Raw genomic sequence first — 26,456 nt, forward strand, 5'->3', positions numbered from 1 at the left:
GTTCGTTCGAGTACTCAAGTATTCCGCCCTAACAGATCCACAGATGATGCAATCTCTATTACACTCCACACGGCCCTTTCCCACCTGGAGAAAAGGAACACCTATGTGAGAATGCTATTCACTAACGACAGCTCAGTTCTACACCATAGTACCCTCAAAGCTCATCACTAAGTGAAGGACCCTGGGACTAAACACCTCCCTCTGCAACTGGATTCTGGACTTCCTGACGGGCCACCCACCAGGTGGTAAGGGTAGGCAACAACACATCCGCCAAGCTGATCCTCAACATGGGGGCCCCTCAGGGAGTACAGTCTCCTCCTGTACTCCCTGTTCACTCATGACTGCACAGCCAGGCACGACTCCAACACCATCACTAGGTTTGCAGATGACAACAGTGGTAGGCCTGATCACCGACAACGACGAGACAGCCTATAGGAGGTCAGAGTGTGGTGCCAGGTCAACAATCTCTCCCTCAACATGCTCAAGACAAAGGAGATGATTGTGGACTACAGGAAAAGGAGGACAGAGCACACCCCCATTCTCAGCGATGGGGCTGTAGAGGATCCGGTTGAGAGCTTCAAGTTCCTCGGTGTCCACATCACCAAAAAACTAACATGGTCCAAACACACCAAGACAGTCGTGAAGAGGGCACGAGAAAACGTATTCTCCCTCAGGAGACTGGAAAGATTTGGCGTGGGTCCTCAGATCCTCAAAAGGTTCTACAGTTGCACCATCAAGAGCATCCTGACTGGTTGCATCACTGCCTGGTATGGCAACTGCTCGGCCTCCGACCTCAAGGCACTACAGAGGGTAGGGCGAACGGCCCAGTACATCACTGGGGCCAAGCTTCCTGCCATCCAGGACCTCTATACCAGGCGGTGTCAGAGGAAGGCCTTAAAAATTGTTAAAGACTCCAGCCTCCCTAGTTATAGACTTTTCTCTCCGCTACCGCTACCGCATGAGAAGCTGTACCGGAGAGCCAAGACTAGGTCCAACAGGCTTCTAAACAGCTTCTGCCCCCAAGCCATAAGACTCCTGAACATCTAGTCAAATGGCTACCCAGACTATTTGCATTGCCCCCCCCCCCCCCCTTTATACTGCTGCAACTCTGTTATTATCTATGCATAGTCACTTTAATAACTCTACCTACATGTACATATTACCTCAATTACCTCAACTAACCGGTTCCCCCCGCACATTGACTCTGTACCGGTACCCCCTGTATATCGCCTCGCTATTGTTATTTTACTGCTGCTCTTTAATTATTAGTTATTTCTTTATTTCTTATTCATATTTTGGTGGGTATTTATTTACTATTTTGTTTAAACTGCACTGTTGGTTAGGTCTTGTAAGTAAGTATTTCACTGTTGTATTTGGTGAATGTGACAAATAACATTTGATTTGATTTGAATTACTTGATTACTCATGCCCATCCCCAATGTTTACCTGAGTACGTCTGAGGTCTGATTGGAGTCGAGTGGGTGGGAGTGTTTGCTGTGCAGCAGTTCATCTGATTGCACTGAAGACACGTGGAGATGCAGAGAGGCCTGGGGAAAGACAAGACACAAAGGAAGTCAGTGACAGGCCTAGCTAAACCATTCACACAGTAATAACAGAGCAAACAAAAGTCAGTCAATCACTGATATCTGGAGCAAGTGAATACTATCTAGGTTCAAATAAAATGATGTGTTAATTAACTATGATCGCTTGATACAGAATCTTGTCAGTCCAAAAAATGATTTGAAAAATGAATATTAACAATGACGTCAAAGTGGCATTAGATCAGAAGACATGTTATAATCCAGAGCCTGTATTCACAAAGCGTCTCAGACTACAAGAATGTTGATCCTAGATCAGCACTCATACTCTGAGACAATATGAATATGGGCCAAGGAGTATGAGTGCAGATGCCTGACAGATGTACCTTGAGGAAAAGGGGACACTGGTTCTGAGCTTGAGGGCAGGCTGACCAGAACCAGTCAGGCAGTGGGCCGGCTTTGGCTGTGGACACCAAGTAGCCCAGGGCCAGGGGCTGCTGCAGGATGTTAGGAGCTTCATCGTGGGACTCCATCCGGTCTGTACTCTGGCCCTGGAAGGGAGGAGGAGGGGGATGAGTTCATCTCTGGCGTGTAATAATGTACACTGTAAAAGTCTGTTTGGTTTTTCATACATTACAGAACTGTTCAAGAGAACTAAGTAGCACTAGCATTACCAATCCAGGCCAAATCTACTTGATTAAGTTACTTTACTTAAATGTCATCTTTGTGTTCATCTTAAAGGGGCAATCTGCCATTGAAACAATAACAAAATAGTAGCCTGTCACTGTTTTGGTTTAAAACTGAGGGCTGGAGTAATGGAACTCTCAAATTCATAGACATATGAGCTAATTATACTTTTAACCATGTTTTCTGTTGATACAATGTAAAAAAAAAAGAGTTTGAATTACTCTGTTTACAAAGAAGTGAAACCAGCTTATTTATTATTCTGATGGGGGTATCAAATCAAATCAAATTGTATTGGTCAGATACACATAGTTAGCAGATGTTAATGGTCAGATACACATGGTTAGCAGATGTTAATGCGAGTGTAGCGAAATGCTTGTGCTTCTAGTTCCGACAATGCAGTAATAACCAACGAGTAATCTAACCTAACAATTCCAAAACTACTACCTTATAGACAAGGGGATAAAGAATATGTACATAAAGATATGAATGAGTGATGGTACAGAACGGCATAGGCAAGATACAGTAGGTGGTATCGAGTACAGTATATACATATGAGATGAGTAATGTAGGGTATGTAAACAAAGTGGCATAGTTTAAAGTGGCTAGTGATACATGTATTACATAAAGATGCAGTAGATGATATAGAGTACAGTATATACATATACATATGAGATGAGTAATGTAGAGTATGTAAACATTATATTATATTAAGTGGCATTGTTTAAAGTGCTAGTGATACATTTTTACATCAATTTCTATTATTAAAGTGGCTGGAGTTGAGTCAGTATGTTGGCAGCAGCCACTCAATGTTAGTGGTGGCTGTTTAACAGTCTGATGGCCTTGAGATAGAAGCTGTTTTTCAGTCTCTCGGTCCCAGCTTTGATGCACCTGTACTGACCTCGCCTTCTGGATGATAGCGGGGTGAACAGGCAGTGGCTCGGGTGGTTGTTGTCCTTGATGACATTTAAACTAAGCTCATGAGGCATTTATAAGTTATATGCTTCAATAATCAATGGGTATATTTAATTCATTTAAAAGTATGAAAATGGATGTAGCAACTGCAGATTGTGTCACTTCTGTTCCGCTCTTACCCCCCTGGCGTCTGCCCTGCATCACTCACTCTTATCATCCATTACGCACACCTGCCTTCCCTCATCACGCGCATCAGCGACATGGGACTCACCTGGACTCACTCAGCATCTGTTTATTTGTCAGTTTCCTTGCTCTGTTCCCTGCTGCTGCACTGATGTTTTTTTGTCTGTATTATCCGTTTACTTGCTGTTACCGTCTCGTTCCATGTCCGTTCTGTATTAAATGTTTTACTTCCTGTACCTGCTTCGTCTCTACAGCATCATCCATGTGACAGATTGCCCCTTTAAGTTCAAGTTTTTTCCTCAATAAAGTCTGTGCTGGAGAACCTCTTATAGTCTACACAGGTGAGACATGTTGTGGTGTGGTGGGCCTACCTTGCTGCCGTCTCCCCCCTGGTGGTAGTGGCCGCCGGGGGAGTGTACGGGCGAGGTGGTGGGCGAGGCGGGCAGGATGTTGATGATGTCGGGGTCCACCAGGTCGTTCTCCTGGTCCAGCAGGTCAAAGATCCCAATGGCGTCCGACCCATCTGGACAGAGGAGAAGGGGAGAGAAACTCAACAAAAACGACTTCTTTCCAATGGACTAAATCAATTATTTTCAATAAGGTTAATTAAGAAAAAGGTAAGGTCAAAGTTGAGAGTGAGAGGTGAGGCCAGAGGGGGGAGCAGAGGTACAGTAGACTCACCGGGGATGGGGTTGAAGGCGATATCTATGTTGGTGTCAGTAGTGTAGTTGGAGCTAGCCACCTGGACAAAGGCTGAGGTGGGGAACACCAGGATGTGGGTGCAGGACGTGTCCTGAGGAGTGCTCAGCTGGGACGTCTGCATGTTCAGAGTGGTGCTGCGGCCGAACACTGAGCCTGTAGACACAGAGTCTGGAGAGAAAGAGGAAGTCAGGTTCACAATATGTTCATCTTCATTGAATCTACATTGAACACAGACAGTATATACACAAATGGAAACGGGTGACATCTGCTATAGCTATCATGCATTAATCAGTCAATTAATTAGTAACAACACTTAATTAATGCAGAAAAAAATGTAAGTGGTGCCAATAAAAGCAGCCTCGATCTTTCAACTGGCCATTATTATTCAGTCCAGTGCTCTATTGTATTTTATAATTATCATTGGATCTGTGGAGTATAACCCACAATGTCTGGGTCAAAGCCAAGTCCTGGGAGAGGAGACATCCATCTCCTTTAACCAAAACCACTGGTCCGGAGGGACCCGTCCAGCCCCTCCTCATATACAGCAGTACACCCATATTATACACCCACAGTATCAATGGTCCATGCCAGTCTCCATCACATCACACAGAAATCAATGGAGTTTGAGAACCAGTGGTTTATGACTGAGAGAACCAGTGGTTTATGGCTGAGAGAAGCACTGTCCTCAGACCCATCAATCTGATAACAACAGGGAGCGACATGCATTATGATAGGCTGCCATCATCCATCAGACACACACACACAAAGGGCTGGAGAATGTAGTACCTGGCATGATGACAAAGGAGCCCTGAGGCTCCATGGCGACTAGGCAAGCGCTAAGGATGCTGGGAGTGTCGGAGGCAGAGATGCCACACATACGACACACCTCCTTGAGACGGCGACTCAGAGACTGCAGGTTCCTCCTGCTCAACAGAATACTCCAGTCTGGGACCGAGGCAGAAAGGAAAGAGAGAGAGGGGAAGAGAGAGAGAGATGAGTGAGTGAACGAGTAAGACAAAATAAACGCCAGAAAATAAACGTTTAACAGTAAAATAGAAGGCTCCACCTCACCTTTCAACTCGCCATGTCCCATTCTGCCCAGTCGACCAATCACCACCCTCCATGGCACTGATGTCATCTGCACCAGCCCCAAGCACCAATCCCACAGCTTCTGCAGGCCCGACCTCCGGGCAGAGCCTTTTTTCCTCCGCGCTCTATGTCGAAACAAAAATACACACACACACACACATTCTGTCACACACTGAACATTTAGCACAACACGTATTACTACAAATCACTAGAGTTGCCAGATTGGAAGGAAAGTTGTAGATTGTTGACCTTGCAATATTCATTACTACACTTCATTACTAGACAGTTTTCATCATTACCTGGTATATCGTAAAAAACTAAAAACTCAATGCAAAACAAACATCGTTTTGCTTAAAAAAAAACAACTGCTAGCTGCAATAGCCTGCCATTTGTAATGCTCTGCTCTGCTCGAGGTTGGCTGACTCTAGATGGTGGTGAGGATGATGTGGTCCCACCTGTTGGGCACGTCGATGCTGATGATGCAGGTCTCCAGCAGCTCTCCGTACAGGTCGGTGCAGGTGGCCAAGAGCCAGCGCTGGTCGTGGGACAGGCAGTAGCCCACAAACAGCACGTTGTACTTTTGAGAGGCCTCCCCAAACGTCTCCCCCAGCTCTGTCTGCTTGTCCTTGGTCGGCGCCAGAATGAACGGAGGCGTGTATAGCCGCAAACACTCTGGTCTCTGTTGGGCGACGAGAGAGGGGTCAAAGGTTAGGGGTTATACAAGGGTCATGTTTATTAGGTAGAACATGTTTTTAAACTGGGATGTACTACTTTAATTTGTCAAATAACTATGATATCTTTTTGTTCTCCATTGAAACATGTTTGGGTACATTGTGCCCCCCTGAACACAATTCAGGACTTAAATCTATCTACTCCAGGACTAGAAAGACACATGAGAATCATGTCGGCTGAGCCAACATTCCAAAAGTGTCACTACTGTTGTCCCCTCTCCCCACCCAAATCCCTGAAGAGATGACATTTATCCAGCTTGCTAAGTAGCTCAGCGTTAGTCTCTAGTACCCACTCCACTCCACTGTGTACAGGGGGAAATGCAATGTAGTGGCTGGCTGGCCTGAGAGAGTTAAATAGGATTGGGTGTCAGTCTAGGGCCTCTCCCTGTCTAAACCTGCAGCCTGGAATCCATTAGGGAGGTCTCAGGGAGCTAGCCAAGCAGATAATGGAAAGAAAACTGGAGAGAAGGAAGAGGGTTATAAGTTGGACTGGTCTTGTTCCAGGACTAAGGGGGTTAGTATAACCCTCTCTCCAGCTCAGTGCTCCCTCTCTTGCTGGCACACTACACATGGCCAGAGCAGAGGGCAGAGGTGGAGAGGGCTGGAGAGCAGAGGGCTGGAGAGCAGAGGGCTGGAGAGCAGAGGGCTGGAGGGCAGAGGGCTGGAGAGCAGAGGGCTGGAGGGCAGAGGGCTGGAGGGCAGAGGGCTGGAGAGCAGAGGGCTGAGGAGTAGAGGGCTGGAGAGCAGAGGGCTGGAGGGCAGAGGGCTGGAGAGCAGAGGGCTGAGGAGCAGAGGGCTGAGGAGCAGAGGGCTGGAGAGCAGAGGGCTGGAGAGCAGAGGGCTGAGGAGCAGAGGGCTGAGGAGCAGAGGGCTGGAGAGCAGAGGGCTGAGGAGCAGAGAGGAGCAGAGGGCTGGAGAGCAGAGGGCTGAGGAGCAGAGGGCTGGAGAGCAGAGGGCTGAGGAGCAGAGGGCTGGAGAGCAGAGGGCAGAGGGCTGGAGAGCAGAGGGCTGAGGAGCAGAGGGCTGGAGAGCAGAGGGCTGAGGAGCAGAGGGCTGAGGCAGAGGGCTGGAGAGCAGAGGGCTGGAGAGCAGAGGGCTGAGGAGCAGAGGGCTGAGGAGCAGAGGGCTGGAGAGCAGAGGGCTGGAGAGCAGAGGGCTGGAGAGCAGAGGGCTGAGGAGCAGAGGGCTGGAGAGCAGAGGGCTGGAGAGCAGAGGGCTGAGGAGCAGAGGGCTGGAGAGCAGAGGGCTGAGGAGCAGAGGGCTGAGGAGCAGAGGGCTGGAGAGCAGAGGGCTGGAGAGCAGAGGGCTGAGGAGCAGAGGGCTGAGGAGCAGAGGGCTGAGGAGCAGAGGGCTGAGGAGCAGAGGGCTGGAGAGCAGAGGGCTGGAGAACAGAGGGCTGGAGAACAGAGGGCTGGAGAGCAGAGGGCTGGAGAGCAGAGGGCTGGAGAGCAGAGGGCTGAGGAGCAGAGGGCTGAGGAGCAGAGGGCTGAGGAGCAGAGGGCTGGAGAGCAGAGGGCTGAGGAGCAGAGGGCTGGAGAGCAGAGGGCTGGAGAGCAGAGGGCTGGAGAGCAGAGGGCTGAGGAGCAGAGGGCTGAGGAGCAGAGGGCTGAGGAGCAGAGGGCTGAGGAGCAGAGGGCTGAGGAGCAGAGGGTTGGAGATAAGAGAGCTGGAGAGCAGAGGGCTGAGGAGCAGAGGGCTGGAGAGCAGAGGGCTGAGGAGCAGAGGGCTGAGGAGCAGAGGGCTGAGGAGCAGAGGGCTGGAGAGCAGAGGGCTGGAGAGCAGAGGGCTGGAGAGCAGAGGGCTGGAGAGCAGAGGGCTGGAGAGCAGAGGGCTGGAGAGCAGAGGGCTGGAGAGCAGAGGGCTGGAGAGCAGAGGGCTGGAGAGCAGAGGGCTGGAGGAGCAGAGGGCTGAGGAGCAGAGGGCTGAGGAGCAGAGGGCTGAGGAGCAGAGGGCTGGAGAACAGAGGGCTGGAGAACAGAGGGCTGGAGAGCAGAGGGCTGAGGAGCAGAGGGCTGGAGAGCAGAGGGCTGAGGAGCAGAGGGCTGGAGAACAGAGGGCTGGAGAACAGAGGGCTGGAGAGCAGAGGGCTGAGGAGCAGAGGGCTGAGGAGCAGAGGGCTGAGGAGCAGAGGGCTGGAGAGCAGAGGGCTGGAGAGCAGAGGGCTGGAGAGCAGAGGGCTGGAGAACAGAGGGCTGGAGAGCAGAGGGCTGGAGAGCAGAGGGCTGGAGAGCAGAGGGCTGGAGAGCAGAGGGCTGGAGAGCAGAGGGCTGGAGAACAGAGGGCTGGAGAGCAGAGGGCTGGAGAGCAGAGGGCTGGAGAGCAGAGGGCTGGAGAACAGAGGGCTGGAGAGCAGAGGGCTGGAGAGCAGAGGGCTGGAGAGCAGAGGGCTGGAGAGCAGAGGGCTGGAGAGCAGAGGGCTGGAGAGCAGAGGGCTGAGGAGCAGAGGGCTGAGGAGCAGAGGGCTGAGGAGCAGAGGGCTGAGGAGCAGAGGGCTGGAGAGCAGAGGGCTGGAGAGCAGAGGGCTGAGGAGCAGAGGGCTGAGGAGCAGAGGGCTGGAGAACAGAGGGCTGGAGAACAGAGGGCTGGAGAGCAGAGGGCTGAGGAGCAGAGGGCTGGAGAGCAGAGGAGCAGAGGGCTGGAGAACAGAGGGCTGGAGAACAGAGGGCTGGAGAACAGAGGGCTGAGGAGCAGAGGGCTGGAGAACAGAGGGCTGGAGAACAGAGGGCTGGAGAACAGAGGGCTGAGGAGCAGAGGGCTGGAGAACAGAGGGCTGGAGAACAGAGGGCTGGAGAACAGAGGGCTGAGGAGCAGAGGGCTGGAGAACAGAGGGCTGGAGAGCAGAGGGCTGAGGAGCAGAGGGCTGGAGAACAGAGGGCTGGAGAACAGAGAGCTGGAGAGCAGAGGGCTGAGGAGCAGAGGGCTGGAGAGCAGAGGGCTGAGGAGCAGAGGGCTGAGGAGAAGAGGGCTGGAGAGCAGAGGGCTGAGGAGCAGAGGGCTGAGGAGAAGAGGGCTGGAGAGCAGAGGGCTGAGGAGCAGAGGGCTGAGGAGCAGAGGGCTGGAGAACAGAGGGCTGGTTTACTGCTCTCCCTGCCACTTCATTCATCCATTCAAGTCGATGCTTTCCTACAACTGGTTTCTCCACTCTAAATCAAATCACTGATTCAGACACAGCTCTCCCTGTGGTCCAGACATGCCAATCTCTGGTGATAAAGCTGCATATTAGTTAGGATCATGTCAGGATAATGTTGGTCAGTGATGAGTTGTGTACCTCTGGGCTCTTCAGTGCAGTGTCGATGGCCAGGCCAGGGCCAAAGCCGGTTAGTGACTTGACGTTGGTGGATCCGGGGAGGGGCCGCCTGCACTGGGAGAACACTGAGAAGGCCAGGGACTTGAGGTGTTGAGCGTAGATATGACGCTCCTCGCTCCTCACCGGCTGGAGCAGGTACTGGCACGGGATGATCTGAGAGGTGGATACCAGCAGGTCAGCATACAACGCTGATAAAACTACTGTACATTATATACAACGCTGATAAAACTACTGTACATTATATACAACGCTGATAGAAATACTGTACATTATATACAACGCTGATAAAACTACTGTACATTATATACAACGCTGATAGAAATACTGTACATTATATACAACGCTGATAAAACTACTGTACATTATATACAGCGCTGATAAAACTACTGTACATTATATACAGCGCTGATAAAACTACTGTACATTATATACAGCGCTGATAAAACTACTGTACATTACATACAACGCTGATAAAACTACTGTACATTACATACAACGCTGATAAAACTACTGTACATTATATACAACGCTGATAAAACTACTGTACATTATATACAACGCTGATAAAACTACTGTACATTATATACAACGCTGATAAAACTACTGTACATTATATACAACGCTGATAAAACTACTGTACATTATATACAACGCTGATAAAACTACTGTACATTATATACAACGCTGATAAAAACTACTGTACATTATATACAACGCTGATAAAACTACTGTACATTATATACAGCGCTGATAAAACTACTGTACATTATATACAACGCTGATAAAACTACTGTACATTACATACAACGCTGATAAAACTACTGTACATTATATACAGCGCTGATAAAACTACTGTACATTATATACAACGCTGATAAAACTACTGTACATTATATACAGCGCTGATAAAACTACTGTACATTATATACAACGCTGATAAAACTACTGTACATTACATACAACGCTGATAAAACTACTGTACATTATATACAGCGCTGATAAAACTACTGTACATTATATACAACGCTGATAAAACTACTGTACATTATATACAGCGCTGATAAAACTACTGTACATTATATACAACGCTGATAAAACTACTGTACATTATATACAACGCTGATAAAACTACTGTACATTATATACAGCGCTGATAAAACTACTGTACATTATATACAGCGCTGATAAAACTACTGTACATTATATACAACGCTGATAAAACTACTGTACATTATATACAACGCTGATAAAACTACTGTACATTATATACAACGCTGATAAAACTACTGTACATTATATACAGCGCTGATAAAACTACTGTACATTATATACAACGCTGATAAAACTACTGTACATTATATACAGCGCCCTGTTCTGTCTTCTTTCATACTGATTGTCCCGTCTGACATCTTTAGCAGTAAAGCAAAGTCTTGGCAAATGTTAGTGATAGTTTATTCTAAATAAACAGACACTTCTTGACAATGCAGACACAATATTTCATCAACACACACAGGTTTCCTGAGGTTTCCTGTACAGAGACAGAGTTGTGTTGAGGTTACCTGTACAGAGACAGAGTTGTGTGGAGGTTACCTGTACAGAGACAGAGTTGTGTTGAGGTTACCTGTACAGAGACAGAGTTGTGTTGAGGTTACCTGTACAGAGACAGAGTTGTGTTGAGGTTACCTGTACAGAGACAGAGTTGTGTTGAGGTTACCTGTACAGAGACAGAGTTGTGTTGAGGTTACCTGTACAGAGACAGAGTTGTGTTGAGGTTACCTGTACAGAGACAGAGTTGTGTTGAGGTTACCTGTACAGAGACAGAGTTGTGTTGAGGTTACCTGTACAGAGACAGAGTTGTGTTGAGGTTACCTGTACAGAGACAGAGTTGTGTTGAGGTTACCTGTACAGAGACAGAGTTGTGTTGAGGTTACCTGTACAGAGACAGAGTTGTGTTGAGGTTACCTGTACAGAGACAGAGTTGTGTTGAGGTTACCTGTACAGAGACAGAGTTGTGTTGAGGTTACCTGTACAGAGACAGAGTTGTGTTGAGGTTACCTGTACAGAGACAGAGTTGTGTTGAGGTTACCTGTACAGAGACAGAGTTGTGTTGAGGTTACCTGTACAGAGACAGAGTTGTGTTGAGGTTACCTGTACAGAGACAGAGTTGTGTTGAGGTTACCTGTACAGAGACAGAGTTGTGTTGAGGTTACCTGTACAGAGACAGAGTTGTGTTGAGGTTACCTGTACAGAGACAGAGTTGTGTGGAGGTTACCTGTACAGAGACAGAGTTGTGTGGAGGTTACCTGTACAGAGACAGAGTTGTGTTGAGGTTACCTGTACAGAGACAGACTTGTGTTGAGGTTACCTGTACAGAGACAGAATTGTGTTGAGGTTACCTGTACAGAGACAGAGTTGTGTTGAGGTTACCTGTACAGAGACAGAGTTGTGTTGAGGTTACCTGTACAGAGACAGAGTTGTGTTGAGGTTACCTGTACAGAGACAGAGTTGTGTTGAGGTTACCTGTACAGAGACAGAGTTGTGTTGAGGTTACCTGTACAGAGACAGAGTTGTGTGGAGGTTACCTGTACAGAGACAGAGTTGTGTGGAGGTTACCTGTACAGAGACAGAGTTGTGTTGAGGTTACCTGTACAGAGACAGAGTTGTGTGGAGGTTACCTGTACAGAGACAGAGTTGTGTGGAGGTTACCTGTACAGAGACAGAGTTGTGTTGAGGTTACCTGTACAGAGACAGAGTTGTGTTGAGGTTACCTGTACAGAGACAGCGTTGCGGATGTGTGGTGGGAGGAACTGGAGCATCTCCAGGTAGCAGCGCAGCAGGCCCAGGGTCCACACACTGGACCCCGCCTCAGGCTCCTCATAGGTGAAGGGGTCCACAATGTACACCACGATGGCCGGGGGGTATGTGATGGCGTGAGACTCTCCGTCCGTCGGCACACCCACCTTCTCTCGCTCCATGGTGCTGGAGAGGGGGACAAGAGCGAGAGGGGAGTTAGGACGAGGAATGGGGATTCCCTGCAGGCACTGTGTGTGTGTGTGTGTGTGTGTGTGTGTGTGTGTGTGTGTGTGTGTGTGTGTGTGTGTGTGTGTGTGTGTGTGTGTGTACATATGAGTGAATGCGGACCCTGGTGTTGTAGCTACCTCTCTAGGGGTTCAGTGGGTGCCTGGCTGGCTGAGTCCCCCCCGGGGAGTCCTGTGTTCTGCTGGCCCAGCTGCCCTCCCTGGGTGCCACCATCCAGGCCCTGGTTCTGCAAGCCCATGGTCCCAAAGGGAGGGAAAGAGCTGGGCTTGGCAGACTGCATCCCGCTGCTGGGCAGGCTCCCTGATGATGCCGCGCTGTTGGCACTGTTGGCTACACCCGTGCTGTTGCTAGGCACGCTGCCGCTGCTGTTGGGGAGGGAGGGGCCTCCGGGGGTCACTGAGTTTTGGGGGCCGGTCGAGGTGGTGGTGGAGGAGCCGGAGGATTGCATGGATGAGGATTGGCTGGAGGCAGGAGGGGGTGTGGGCTGTGCGAGGAGGGAGCTGTGTAAAGGCTGCGCAGCGAGGTATGGAGCTGAGGAGAGAGACAGGAGCAGAAAGCACAGGTTATCAGTAGTCAAACAGCCTTTAACACAATCTCATTCATAAGCTATGTGAACGACCTCGCATTAGACTTTAGAAACCAATATATATATAGAAAATAGAAACCATGTTGTAAAACCATGTTCTTGGCAATATGGGCATGGGAGGTCCGACCGTGTAGTCACCGGAACCTACCAAGGTCGTAGCGGCAGACTTGAGCGTAAAGCTTGAGCTTGGCGAAGGCGTCGCTGTTACCGCTGGCAGCCTTAAGGAACCAATCGCTGACAGGCTGCTCTGCCAGCTTCTTGGCGGCCGCTCCACCCACTCTCACGATGCCGTCCGGGTGGTCTTTTGAGATGGGGCGGTGTTGGCCCAGACGACATGACTGCAGGGCACATGGAGAGTGGGGGTAGGGATGGAAGGAGAAGAAGGAGGGAGGGAGGAAAAGAGAGGAGGGATGGCAGAATGGTTAGACAACAGCACAGGAACGAACAATGTATGTGGAGGTAGACAGTCCAATAAGGAATGGTACAGAACTGAAGGAGACAGGCTATTGTTTCTGTCATCAATACGTACAGTAGGCTGGGATAGCAAGGTATGGTTCCATTTCATTCAATAATTGAAAAGTGCCCTTTGTTTTCAATTAGGAGTTTTTCTATTTATCACACTGACATTTCAATTAACTTCCCAAAATGTCATATCCTCTTAACTCCCAACTCCTATGGTCATATCCTCTTAACTCCCAACTCCTATGGTCATGTCCTCTTAACTCCCAACTCCTATGGTCATATCCTCTTAACTCCCAACTCCTATGGTCATATCCTCTTAACTCCCAACTCCTATGGTCATGTCCTCTTAACTCCCAACTCCTATGGTCATATCCTCTTAACTCCCAACTCCTATGGTCATATCCTCTTAACTCCCAACTCCTATGGTCATGTCCTCTTAACTCCCAACTCCTATGGTCATATCCTCTTAACTCCCAACTCCTATGGTCATATCCTCTTAACTCCCAACTGCTATGGTCATATCCTCTTAAATCCCAACTCCTATGGTCATACCCTCTTAACTCCCAACTGCTATGGTCATATCCTCTTAACTCCCAACTCCTATGGTCATAGCCTCTTAACTCCCAACTCCTATGGTCATATCCTCTTAACTCCTAACTCCTATGGTCATATCCTCTTAACTCCCAACTCCTATGGTCATAGCCTCTTAACTCTCAACTCCTATGGTCATTTTCATGATTTTTTAAAATTTTTCCTGAAGAAAAACGTCTTGCTTCAGCTCTCCAAAGATGCCCCATCTCTTGCATGGTACATGGACGTTAACGTTGTAACGTTCTCCAGCCTTACTTCATAGACGGCGGTGAGGTCCCTGAAGAAGTTCTTGGCCCCCTGGAGCAGGGCCTCGTTGTCGGGACAGACCACCAGATAGCCCATGTCCCTGTGGGAGCCGAAGGGGTCCAGCAGCAGCTTCTCCCAGTAGGGCAGGCCGAATGGCGACAGCACCACAAAGTCATACTCATAACCCACCAGGAAGGTAGGGATGGGCAGGGGCTCAGGAGACTCATCTGTGCCTGATGAAAGGAAGAAGGAGGGAGGGGGAGGAGAAGGAAGGATGCAGGAAGAGAGAGGCAGGAGAGAGAAGAGAAGGTGAAGAGATGAGTAGGGGGCAGGAGTGAGGAGTGGAGAGGTATAAGAGAAGGTGAACAGATGAGTAGGGGAGCAGGAGTGAGGAGTGGAGAGGTATAAGAGAAGGAGAAGGGATGCGTAGGGGAGCAGGAGTGAGGAGTGGAGAGGTATAAGAGAAGGTGAAGAGGAGGAGAGGAACAGGAGTGAGGAGTGGAGAGGTATAAGAGAAGGTGAAGAGGAGGAGAGGAGCAGGAGTGAGGAGTGGAGAGGTATAAGAGAAGGAGAAGAGGAGGAGAGGAGCAGGAGTGAGGAGTGGAGAGGTATAAGAGAAGGAGAAGAGGAGGAGAGGAGCAGGAGTGAGGAGTGGAGAGGTATAAGAGAAGGTGAAGAGGAGGAGAGGAACAGGAGTGAGGAGTGGAGAGGTATAAGAGAAGGTGAAGAGATGAGTAGGGAGCAGGAGTGAGGAGTGGAGAGGTATAAGAGAAGGAGAAGAGATGCGTAGGGGAGCAGGAGTGAGGAGTGGAGAGGTATAAGAGAAGGTGAAGAGGAGGAGAGGAACAGGAGTGAGGAGTGGAGAGGTATAAGAGAAGGAGAAGAGATGAGTAGGGGAGCAGGAGTGAGGAGTGGAGAGGTATAAGAGAAGGTGAACAGATGAGTAGGGGAGCAGGAGTGAGGAGTGGAGAGGTGGAGAGGTAAGAGAAGGAGAAGAGATGCGTAGGGGAGCAGGAGTGAGGAGTGGAGAGGTATAAGAGAAGGTGAAGAGGAGGAGAGGAACAGGAGTGAGGAGTGGAGAGGTATAAGAGAAGGAGAAGAGATGAGTAGGGGAGCAGGAGTGAGGAGTGGAGAGGTATAAGAGAAGGAGAAGAGGAGGAGAGGAGCAGGAGTGAGGAGTGGAGAGGTATAAGAGAAGGAGAAGAGGAGGAGAGGAGCAGGAGTGAGGAGTGGAGAGGTATAAGAGAAGGTGAAGAGATGAGTAGGGAGTAGGAGTGAGGAGTGGAGAGGTATAAGAGAAGGTGAAGAGGAGGAGTGGAGCAGGAGTGAGGAGTGGAGAGGTATAAGAGAAGGAGAAGAGATGAGTAGGGAGCAGGAGTGAGGAGTGGAGAGGTATAAGAGAAGGAGAAGAGGAGGAGAGGAGCAGGAGTGAGGAGTGGAGAGGTATAAGAGAAGGAGAAGAGGAGGAGAGGAGCAGGAGTGAGGAGTGGAGAGGTATAAGAGAAGGAGAAGAGATGAGTAGGGAGCAGGAGTGAGGAGTGGAGAGGTATAAGAGAAGGTGAAGAGGAGGAGAGGAGCAGGAGTGAGGAGTGGAGAGGTATAAGAGAAGGAGAAGAGATGAGTAGGGAGCAGGAGTGAGGAGTGGAGAGGTATAAGAGAAGGTGAAGAGGAGGAGAGGAGCAGGAGTGAGGAGTGGAGAGGTATAAGAGAAGGAGAAGAGGAGGAGAGGAGCAGGAGTGAGGAGTGGAGAGGTATAAGAGAAGGAGAAGAGATGAGTAGGGAGCAGGAGTGAGGAGTGGAGAGGTATAAGAGAAGGTGAAGAGGAGGAGAGGAGCAGGAGTGAGGAGTGGAGAGGTATAAGAGAAGGAGAAGAGATGAGTAGGGGGCAGGAGTGAGGAGTGGAGAGGTATACGAGAAGGAGAAGAGGAGGAGAGGAGCAGGAGTGAGGAGTGGAGAGGTATAAGAGAAGGAGAAGAGGAGGAGAGGAGCAGGAGTGAGGAGTGGAGAGGTATAAGAGAAGGAGAAGAGGAGGAGAGGAGCAGGAGTGAGGAGTGGAGAGGTATAAGAGAAGGAGAAGAGGAGGAGAGGAGCAGGAGTGAGGAGTGGAGAGGTATAAGAGAAGGAGAAGAGGAGGAGAGGAGCAGGAGTGAGGAGTGGAGAGGTATACGAGAAGGAGAAGAGGAGGAGAGGAGCAGGAGTGAGGAGTGGAGAGGTATAAGAGAAGGTGAAGAGGAGGAGAGGAGCAGGAGTGAGGAGTGGAGAGGTATAAGAGAAGGAGAAGAGGAGGAGAGGAGCAGGAATGAGGAGTGGAGAGGTATAAGATAAGGAGAAGAGATGAGTAGGGAGCAGGAGTGAGGAGTGGAGAGGTACAAGAGAAGGAGAAGAGGAGGAGAGGAGCAGGAGTGAGGAGTGGAGAGGTATAAGAGAAGGAGAAGAGGAGGAGAGGAGCAGGAGTGAGGAGTGGAGAGGTATAAGAGAAGGAGAAGAGATGAGTAGGGAGCAGGAGTGAGGAGTGGAGAGGTATAAGAGAAGGTGAAGAGGAGGAGAGGAGCAGGAGTGAGGAGTGGAGAGGTATAAGAGAAGGTGAAGAGGAGGAGAGGAGCAGGAGTGAGGAGTGGAGAGGTATAAGAGAAGGAGAAGAGATGAGTAGGGGGCAGGAGTGAGGAGTGGAGAGGTATAAGAGAAGGAGAAGAGATGAGTAGGGGGCAGGAGTGAGGAGTGGAGAGGTATAAGAGAAGGTGTAGAGATGAGTAGGGGAGCAGGAGTGAGGAGTGGAGAGGTATAAGAGAAGGAGAAGAGATGAGTAGGGGAGCAGGAGTGAGGAGTGGAGAGGTATAAGAGAAGGAGAAGAGATGAGTAGGGAGCAGGAGTGAGGAGTGGAGAGGTATAAGAGAAGGTGAAGAGGAGGAGAGGAGCAGGAGTGAGGAGTGGAGAGGTATAAGAGAAGGTGAAGAGGAGGAGAGGAGCAGGAGTGAGGAGTGGAGAGGTATAAGAGAAGGAGAAGAGATGAGTAGGGGGCAGGAGTGAGGAGTGGAGAGGTATAAGAGAAGGTGAAGAGATGAGTAGGGGAGCAGGAGTGAGGAGTGGAGAGGTATAAGAGAAGGAGAAGAGATGAGTAGGGAGCATGAATGAGGAGTGGAGAGGTATAAGAGAAGGTGAAGAGGAGGAGAGGAGCAGGAGTGAGGAGTGGAGAGGTATAAGAGAAGGTGAAGAGGAGGAGAGGAGCAGGAGTGAGGAGTGGAGAGGTATACGAGAAGGAGAAGAGGAGGAGAGGAGCAGGAGTGAGGAGTGGAGAGGTATAAGAGAAGGTGAAGAGGAGGAGAGGAGCAGGAGTGAGGAGTGGAGAGGTATACGAGAAGGTGAAGAGGAGGAGAGGAGCAGGAGTGAGGAGTGGAGAGGTATAAGAGAAGGTGAAGAGGAGGAGAGGAGCAGGAGTGAGGAGTGGAGAGGTATAAGAGAAGGAGAAGAGATGAGTAGGGGGCAGGAGTGAGGAGTGGAGAGGTATAAGAGAAGGTGAAGAGGAGGAGAGGAACAGAGGGAGTGAGTAATTACTTAAACAAGCCAGCGTGCCACCCGTCACCTCTCAGAGAAGGATTGAAAGCCCAAAGTGAACCCATCACAGCAGCAGTGGCAGCTTCCCCACTGAGCTGACATCTGGACTAGAGCAGTGTGACTGAGATGACTACTGATCTGTACCGTGTCTGCCTACGTGAGTTTTTACCTCTTGGAGAATTTAGTCCCTGGTGGCTTACCGTAGGAGCCCCGTCCAGCCATCTTGTGGAACTGCTGCCAGGTGAGGGGTCCCTGAACGCCCCAGGAGCGCACCGTCCTCTTCTTCTGGATGGCATCCTGGAGTACAGGCTGGAGGGAGAGCAGCACCCGCAACACGTCCTGAGAGCACAGAGCACTGATGTCCACGGCTGGGGAAAGGAGAAGGAGGTGAGAAGTATAACTAGAAATATCAACATACCGCTAACTGGCAGGACAAATGAACAGACTGGTTTCTGTTGGTTAGTTATGCTAGCCAACTGAACCTCTGATGGGCCAAATGCAAAGAACAAGGTATCAATGTATCAGACATGGACTTTAATGATGGTTAGAACAACTAAATTGTGTTTTTCTTACCATTTTGTTTAGACCAGCGGTGGAGACAGGTGCTCTTGACCAGGGCCTCGTCCACCTTGCCTCCTGACATGTTGTCCATGAACTGGCGGCCGTGCTCCAGAGCCATGTAGCAGTCACTGTGGAAGTCCCTCTCCTCCACCCTCACACAGGCTGGCACTGGACAACCCCCGGGCCCCCGCGCTGCCAGGCTGTCAGGCTCCATCCCAGCCATGGGAGAGAAGGGGTTGGTGCACTGGTCCTGTAGCAGTAAGATCAGTTCGTCTGGTACCCTCTCCCCCCTCCCTCCTCCCCCTGTCCTCTCCAGCGAGTGTTGCCGCAGCGCCTCGAACCGCTTCTCCGCCTCGCGGCTGACGTCCGAGTCGCGTCCGATGATGTCCAGCTCGTCCTCCAGGAAGAGGCCCGAGCCGTTGCCGTAGCGGCGGTTGACCACAGCGCTGAAGCCGCAGGTGCAAGGGTACTGGGCCTCTCCCGTGGGGTCGCTCAGGTACACCCCCACGTCGGCCCCCTTGATGTTCATGTTGCACACGCAGATGCAGCAGCTGTCGAAGTTGCAGTCCTTGAAGAGGTTCATGACGGACTCCGAGAGGATGAGGGTGACGTAGAGGCTGTGGGCCTCGGGGATGGAGGGCACGGTGGCAGGTTCCACTGAGTTGAGGGGTCGACAGGTGGAGGGGGTAGAGGCAGGCGAGTAGAGGTCCGAGTTCTCGTACTTGAGCGAACCCTGGACACTGGCGGGCCCTCTGGGGGTGCGTGGGGTACGGGGAGTGCGTGGGGTGGGAGCGGAGAAGCGCGGGGTGGCCGGTGAGGGCAGGATGCCCGTGCCACTGTTGCTGGGGGGGGCACTGTTGGACATGAAGGGAGTATGGGTCTGGGGTGTGTAACTCTGGCTGTAGTCCTGATCCATGGCACTGCCCACACTGGGGACGTTACTGTGACAGAGAGAAGTGAAGAGAGGAATCAGTCACACAAACCAGCCTGTGGGGACAATATGCTAGAGCAGGGATCATCAACTAGTTTCAGCCGCGGGATGATTTTTTCTTGAACGAATGGTCGGGGGACGCAACATAATTACAAATCATTTGTAGACTGCTTACATTTGTAGAATTATGATCACGTCTCTCTACTATGCGTGGAAATACCTAGGAACACATTTCCCAAATTAAAATAGCTTGGAGCTGATTTCCTGGTGTTTTTACCGTTTTTTATGTCCAACAATGAAAATTCAACAACAACAAAACATTGGTGGGCCAAATAAAACCACCCGCAGGACAAAATGAGTCACGCAGGTCGTCAATTGGGGAACCCTGTGCTAGAGCTTGATTCATAAACAACACAACAAACCATAGCTTGGGATACAGTAACACAACAATCAACAGTTCATTTCAGTATCAACTAAACCTCCATTACACAGCAGAGGTAAAACAACAACAACCGTCAAGAAGGGGAATGATTCACAAAAAAGCAGAGAAAAGTGTCTGCCTGTCTATTGGGGTATCTATTGGGGTATCTATTGGGGTATCCCAATGCCACTGTGGAAGGCACTGCCATTTGAAGCAGCCCCTCAATTAGGGAGATGAGTCTATTTTTGGGCCTGGCGAGAGGAGGAGAGCAGCTGTGATGAGAGCTAAAGAGGGAGGAGAGCACAGCACAGCCTGTCCCTGTCCATACCTAGGCTACTTACATATGTGTGGGAAATAAATACATTGTGGCTGAACCTAAAGCAGTAGGCCCCTGCCTCCTCCCTCTCTCTCCACCCCTATACAGTGAACTACCTTTGATCAGGGCCCATAGTGCACTATAAAGGAAATAGAGTGCTATTTGGGATGCAGTCCTTACACGGCAGTAGCGCAGGTTAAGTAGTGAGGGTCGTAAAAACAGCATGACCAGCTTATAGGGCTTTCCCATGACATTCTGGGACTTGAATGCCATTCTTAGCACTCTGCAAGGAACAGAGGCCCCATCTATACCCCCCTATACCCAGACAGAGGAACAGCAAGGTCCTAATGTTTTACATCAATTGACAGACGTTCTTATCCAGAGTGACTTAGGGTTAAGTGCCTCGCTCAAAGGCACATCGGCAGATTGTTTCTCTCCACCTAGTCAGCCTGGGGATTCAAACCAGCAACCTTTCAGTTACTGGACTGCTGAGTGGCGCAGTGGTCTAAGGCACTACATCTCAGTGCTAGAGGTGTCACTACAGACCCTGGTTTGATCCCTGGCTGTATCACAAGGGGTCCCATAGGGCGGCGCACAATTGGCCCATCGTCGTCTGGGTTAGGGGAGGCTTTGGCCGGGGTCGGCCGTCATTGTAAATAAGACTTTGTTCTTAACTGACCTACCTAGTTAAATGAAAGGTTACATAAAACATGTGAATACTGGCCCAACGCTCTTAACCACTAGAAATTTGACTTGGCCCCTAAAACCCTCACAAACTTTTACAGATGCACAATTGAGAGCATCCTGTTGTGCTGTATCACTGGCTGGTACGGCAGCCACTGCGGTCCCGTCGATGTGGAAAGGGGCGTGCTCCCTCTGCTGTTTCCTGAAGTCCACTATCAGCTCGTTTTGTTGACGTTGAGTGAGAGGTTATTTTCCTGGCACCACTATCCAAGGGAGTTTATCATTTTCATTTTACAGACCTCCTAAACAAAACCTCCCAATGAGTAGTACTGTTATTGCAGACCTTTTTCCTAGTAGTGTAATTACCATATGGTGGCAATTGAGTGATTTGAAGTTTTTTTTTTAAATAAGTAATGGCAAAACCAGGTCTGTTTCCCTAATATATGGCTGTATGATCATAGCTGTACCTCTCTGCATAATTTGGGGCATGCCTGTTTAAACAGCCATCACTAGCCGGCTACCACCTGGGTGCTCAACCCTCCACCTTAGAGGCTGCTGCTCTATATACATAGACATGAAATCACAGGCTACTTTAATAATGGAACACTAGTCACTTTAATGATGTTTACATACTGCTTTACTCATTTCATATGTATTTTCGGTATTCTATTCTACTGTATTTTAGTCAAAGACACTCCGACATTGCTCAATCTAACATTTATTTACTTATGGATGTGTATCGGATGTGTATCGTTGTGAATCGTTTTTAGATTCAACTGCACTGTTAGATACTACGGCACTGTTGGAGCTAGGAAGACAAGCATTTCGCTACACTGCTACATATGTGTATGTGACCAATACAATTTGATTTGATTTGATAGACCAGGCTCAGTACCGAGGGATAATAATCCTCACCTTCAATCACCACCATGCTTTCTACACTCATCTCCCCTCCTCTCAATCAGCCATGCCTGAGGAATAGAACAGGCTCCTCAGGGGGTAGGGGGATAAACCCAAGTGTGTGTGTGTGTGTGTCTGTATCGTCTAAGTCTAAATTACACTGCAGCTTCAGTATCCCTCTGCACAGATGAGCATTACGAATTGTAAAAAAAAATCCTTGGAGCAGCTGGGAAAGTCTCCATTGGTTCCACAGGCTTTAGAAGCAGAGGAGAGGGTCCTGAGACAGTCAGTTAGCCACGCAGACAGACAGCCCTCCCATAGCAGATGGGCCCCTAGCAGTTAGGCATTCAGACAAAACACATTGGTTATGAGTGGTTCATATAGAGATTGACTGATTGATTGATTTACTCTATCAGACAATTCAAATGCACAACCACACACCAATACAATGGCAGGTGAGGAGAAATGTGGTTTCTGTACAATGTACTTGAAGGAAATATGTTTACCTGTCTTTGTTGAGGTAGGCCATGGAAGGCACATGGGGGTGGTTGAGCATCTCTTGTTTGCCCACGGTGGTCCAGCTGGGCCTGTAGATGCACTCGTCTGGCATCTTGATAGGGGGCAGACACTGGCTGGGCAGGGTCTTGAGGGGGGCAAACATGGAGCAGCCCACAAATGCCTGGCACAGCTCCGGCTTGTACACAAATGAGAAGTCCTGAGGGGGAGAGACAGGGAGCGGTGGCGTATGACACTGGGGTTAGACCATGTGCTGTATGTACACTGGGGTTAGACCATGTGCTGTATGTACACTGAGGCTACAGTACTATGACTTCAATTGACTTTTTCATTCATCCTTATTGTAACTTCTGGGCATGGTTAGGCTAGAAAATACCAGCAGTCCTAAGTTCAGCAACAGTTAGGTGATGCAGAGGAGTTATCCATGACTTCTAATCAGGGTCAGAGAGGGGGTCAAGTTGAAAATTAGGGGCCAAACCCACCTTGATTTCCTGCGGCTTGGGGCTGCAGTAGCCTTCCTCCACCTCGATCTTGAAGTGTCCCCCAAGGGACGAGGTACCGTCCAGGTTGGTCATGCCCTGTCCGACCTCCAGGCCGCCGTACTCCTTACTGCCCATGTTCATGGGAGAGTAGCCCATGATGTGCTGCTCCAGGCTGGGGGGAGTGGGGAACATCTGGTGCAAATCTGCCGAGCCTAGAGGAGATAGAGGGAGGAGAGGGGGAAGATAGGGATAAATTAGAGACTAGAGAGGAATCAAGGTTCTCATTCAGTGACAACAACAAGTGAAGATCTGAAGTCTCAAAGGCAGCCATGGCTCAACAGGTACGATCAACAGTTTGACAGTCTAACTGCTGAGGCAACAAACACCTTGTTTCACACACAAAGCTATACACTAGTCACATAGAGAGGTAGATAATGAGACACTTGTTCCTGCCCCATGGCTCAGAGCTGTCTGTTTGGAGTGGAGCAGGGTCGCTCAGACAGCCAGTGACTTCTGTAGAACTCTTATCACCACAAGGGGGAGCAGCATAGGTAAACAACATCTCTGGGCTGAGTAGGAGTGCTGATCTATGATCAGTTTTGCCTTTTGCCTTATGAACATAGAGACCTGATATTAGATCAGCACTCCTACTGATACGCCTGATACATACGGATCTTGGAAAGCAAACATGTGCTAAGACTAGTGACTGAAGAAGCTTCATGCTTCATTAGTGAATTAATGAGTATGAACAGGCTGTGCTTTCCAAGTGTTATATTATGAGTTTCTGCATGGATTTGAGTTGCCTCAAGCACATTTTCAGTGCATCATCCTTAGGCTGAGGAGTGGGGAAAGCTGATCTTGGGTCAGTGCTTAGGGGTATCCTATCCCATAAGCATTGACCTAGGAGCTGATTGAACAGGCTGATCTGAGAGCAGGGAGAAGCAGGCTTACTGATGCAAGAGACTGGGTCCAGAGTGGCTGGCTTTGGTTCCTTGTTGCCAAATTTATCACCTGTTCCATTCACTGCTCGTCTGGAACCAGGCTGTTGAACATAAACAAAGACATGGCAAAAATAAGATTCAAAACATTCAAAAGTTTATTCACAAAAACAACACACAAAATTAAATGACATGTCTCTATATATATTTTATCTCAATGAGACTAAACTGTATAACAAAAAATAAATCAATATTACACATTTTCTGAAAGCCGAGAACTGTGACAGTCAACAAATCGATGTGACAACAACAAAGCCCCTGCAGTGAGGGGTTGGGGAACCCGGTTGGCAGGCCGTAACCCAGTAGTGGTGGCATTGCAGCCCTCAGTGTGCTCTTGCAGTGTTGTTGGTGCCAGACAGTCTCAGAGGGGGCTGGACTGTGACTGTTCTGTTCTGTGGGGGCCAAAGTCAAAACAGAGTCCTTTGGAAGCCATCCATATCCACCTTTGGGGCGGGGGTTGGGGAAAGCCTTTTTGAATCTACGCCGCGTTTACACAAGCTTTTGACAAATCAGAGCAGATATATAGCCAATAATTGGGCAAAAGATCAGAATCAGTGTCTGTGTAAACGTAGCCGATAACACTGTAATGTGTTGTAGGATGACATGTCAGCCATAGACGCTGATGTACTGCATGCACGCAACATTCTGGCTCACCAACACACACACACTTGCCAGGCGGTACTCTAGCTAATGGGATATTTATTGTGGTTTAGTGCAGCGGGCAGGCTATAGTGCTGGCAGGCCCCAATGACCGCAAGTTCATCCTCTTCACACACACACACACACACACACACACACACACACACACACACACACACACAATACTGACCGTGAGTTCGTCCTCGTCTGAGTTGAAGAGGTTGTCCAGGTCGTTGATGGACACAGCCAAATCTGTCTCATGGATCAGACTGGTGGAGGCAGTGCGTGCGTGTGCGGCTGCCCGCGCTGCGTCTGGCGGAGGAAGGAGGAGGAACACACACAGGGATTAGGTTGATAACCCACCTGTAGCTCCCAAATATACCTTGACATCAGAGGCTGTCAGTATTACATGTGGGCTTATTCCTGAGACTGCATTCAATAGCTAGTACACATATATACGCGATATAACCCCCCAATAAAACACACCTGAACTAAGTCTACTAATGCATCTACATGCCTGAGGAATCTAGATAAGACTTTACCATTACAAATCATATGTGGTATGAGCTACAGACACACCACAGTATGATGGCTCAGACTGATTGATTGCATTTACTGTTGCTGAGAGAAGCCCAATGACAGACAGGTGGTGAGCTACAGTACGGTTTCACACCATCATCAAAGGCCGGCTTAGGCTGCAACTGCTGTCACTCGGGTAGGCTGTGGACCCAGGTAATATCCCTGTCATCTAACAGAGCACAGAACTACACAGTACAGCAGAGACAGACAGAGGATCCTTACCATCTGACAGACCTGCTGCTCCATCCTCCCCCTGAGAGACAGGGAGAGAGAAAGACAGAAGGAGAGCGAGAAACAGAGACCAAGAGAGAGAAAGAGAGTGAGAGAGAGGCAGACCAAGAGAGAGAGATAGAGAGAAAGGGTGAGTGAGAGACAGACGAGAGAGATCAATATTGTGCACAAAACAAATGTAAAGAAACAAAACCAATAGGATATAGCTGATCAAACACAATCAAAATATATTGATAATGGATAAACGGCTATAGCAGATACAGTCTATATGAAACTGTTTTAAATACGTTTACAATAAACACAGTCTAAACCACATAACAAGAGGGGAATCTCTTGCCTAAATGTAGAAAGTACACAGGTGCCTCCAGCTCATGAGAGCTGTTGCTGCTCTCTCAGTCTCAGTTGAGAAAAGGTTATTTTTGGCAGACTTAAAAAAAATTGAGAGAAGAGGGGAATGAACAAACGTCTCTGTACAGACTGTACTAATGAGATTTCCAGACAAGGCTACCAGTGTATGTGAGAAATGCCATGGCCTCCTAGGCCAGGGAGGGAGGGAGCCCTAACGCCACTACACTATGTCAATACCTCTCAGGGATAGGGCTGTTCTTGTGGTTCTCTGGGGCTCAGTTGGTAGAGCATGGCACATGCAAAGCCAGGATTGTGGGTTTGATTCCCATTGGGGCCACCAATTCTGAAAATGTATGCATGTCTGACTGTATGTCACTTTGGATAAAAGCGTCAGCTAAATGTCATATATTATGATGGGGCCTCCGTGTACATGGCAGGCATACAGAGTCACACACACACACAAGGGGTTGGGGCTGAAGGAATGGCATGTTCCAGTAGCCATTGATTTCATTACGCTCCAGGGGCTCTCTTTCTCTCTCTGTGTAAAGGACCTTTAATCTGTTTCCTTTGAAGGCCTGCTGCAATACAGGGGGGGGGGGGGGGGGGGCGGCACAAGCAGCAAACAGAAAACGTATGACGCCAGCTAGCCCCTTATCAATAACAGGCGCTTGGCTGGAACGCCGGGGCCTGTGTTTGTATGGATGCGTTCCAGCCAGGCGTCACACTGCCCCTATTATTCCAAAACGGTTTGCATGAAAGAATCCTCTCTCTCTCTTTCTCCCCATCTCTGGCCATTTCATCTGAGGGGTCAGGCACTTATTCACAAGATCCTGCCCTCTCAAACACAGCCATTTCAGTCTGTAAATCCAAAGAATGTGGATGCTGTAGTGACATGGCGACCTCATTGTAAAGCAGAGTAGAGGAGCCTGCTGGCACTGAACAACACACAGTTTAGACCAGCGATTCTTTGCTCCAGTCTGAACTTAAACGACTTAAACCAGTTAGAAAGTGTATAGAAGTAATAATAAACTTACAATTTTAAATAATTTAATCTCTGAACAATTTCTCTTCAATCACAGTGTTTTCAATATAGAGCTATTAGCAGCGATAATTTTGTTGATTTTGTGGTCTCAAACCAGTTTATTAAAAAAAAATCATTACGAATATGGGCAAAATGTAAGAAGTGACAATGAAAGGTGAGAATGTTGTTCCCTTGTCATATAAT

At 49.1% G+C, this 26,456-nt stretch overlaps 1 protein-coding gene across 2 annotated transcripts in view; it reads right to left on the reverse strand.

The window, feature by feature from the left end:
- The window catches only part of LOC139423099 (mediator complex subunit 13a), a 112,490-nt gene that overhangs the window by 2,070 nt on the left and 83,964 nt on the right, over window positions 1–26,456 (reverse strand). Inside the window, exons 11-29 of one of the 2 annotated variants that reach the window (XM_071174748.1) lie at window positions 24,875–24,905; window positions 24,264–24,385; window positions 23,388–23,478; window positions 22,437–22,648; window positions 21,945–22,153; window positions 18,199–19,127; window positions 17,826–17,993; window positions 14,083–14,306; window positions 12,923–13,112; window positions 12,308–12,719; window positions 11,918–12,128; window positions 9,111–9,302; window positions 5,567–5,790; window positions 5,094–5,236; window positions 4,809–4,967; window positions 4,002–4,190; window positions 3,692–3,843; window positions 1,925–2,089; window positions 1,447–1,547 (exon numbers count right to left, since the gene is read on the reverse strand). In XM_071174748.1, the coding sequence (XP_071030849.1) occupies window positions 1,447–1,547; window positions 1,925–2,089; window positions 3,692–3,843; window positions 4,002–4,190; window positions 4,809–4,967; window positions 5,094–5,236; window positions 5,567–5,790; window positions 9,111–9,302; window positions 11,918–12,128; window positions 12,308–12,719; window positions 12,923–13,112; window positions 14,083–14,306; window positions 17,826–17,993; window positions 18,199–19,127; window positions 21,945–22,153; window positions 22,437–22,648; window positions 23,388–23,478; window positions 24,264–24,385; window positions 24,875–24,905 (4,124 nt within the window). Of the gene's footprint in view, window positions 1–1,446; window positions 1,548–1,924; window positions 2,090–3,691; window positions 3,844–4,001; window positions 4,191–4,808; window positions 4,968–5,093; window positions 5,237–5,566; window positions 5,791–9,110; window positions 9,303–11,886; window positions 12,129–12,307; window positions 12,720–12,922; window positions 13,113–14,082; window positions 14,307–17,825; window positions 17,994–18,198; window positions 19,128–21,944; window positions 22,154–22,436; window positions 22,649–23,387; window positions 23,479–24,263; window positions 24,386–24,874; window positions 24,906–26,456 lie in introns of those variants that run through there. The other variant, XR_011635793.1, reaches the window with a different exon arrangement.

This window comes from Oncorhynchus clarkii, chromosome 12 (assembly GCF_045791955.1).
Source record: "Oncorhynchus clarkii lewisi isolate Uvic-CL-2024 chromosome 12, UVic_Ocla_1.0, whole genome shotgun sequence".
Lineage (NCBI taxonomy): Eukaryota > Metazoa > Chordata > Actinopteri > Salmoniformes > Salmonidae > Oncorhynchus > Oncorhynchus clarkii.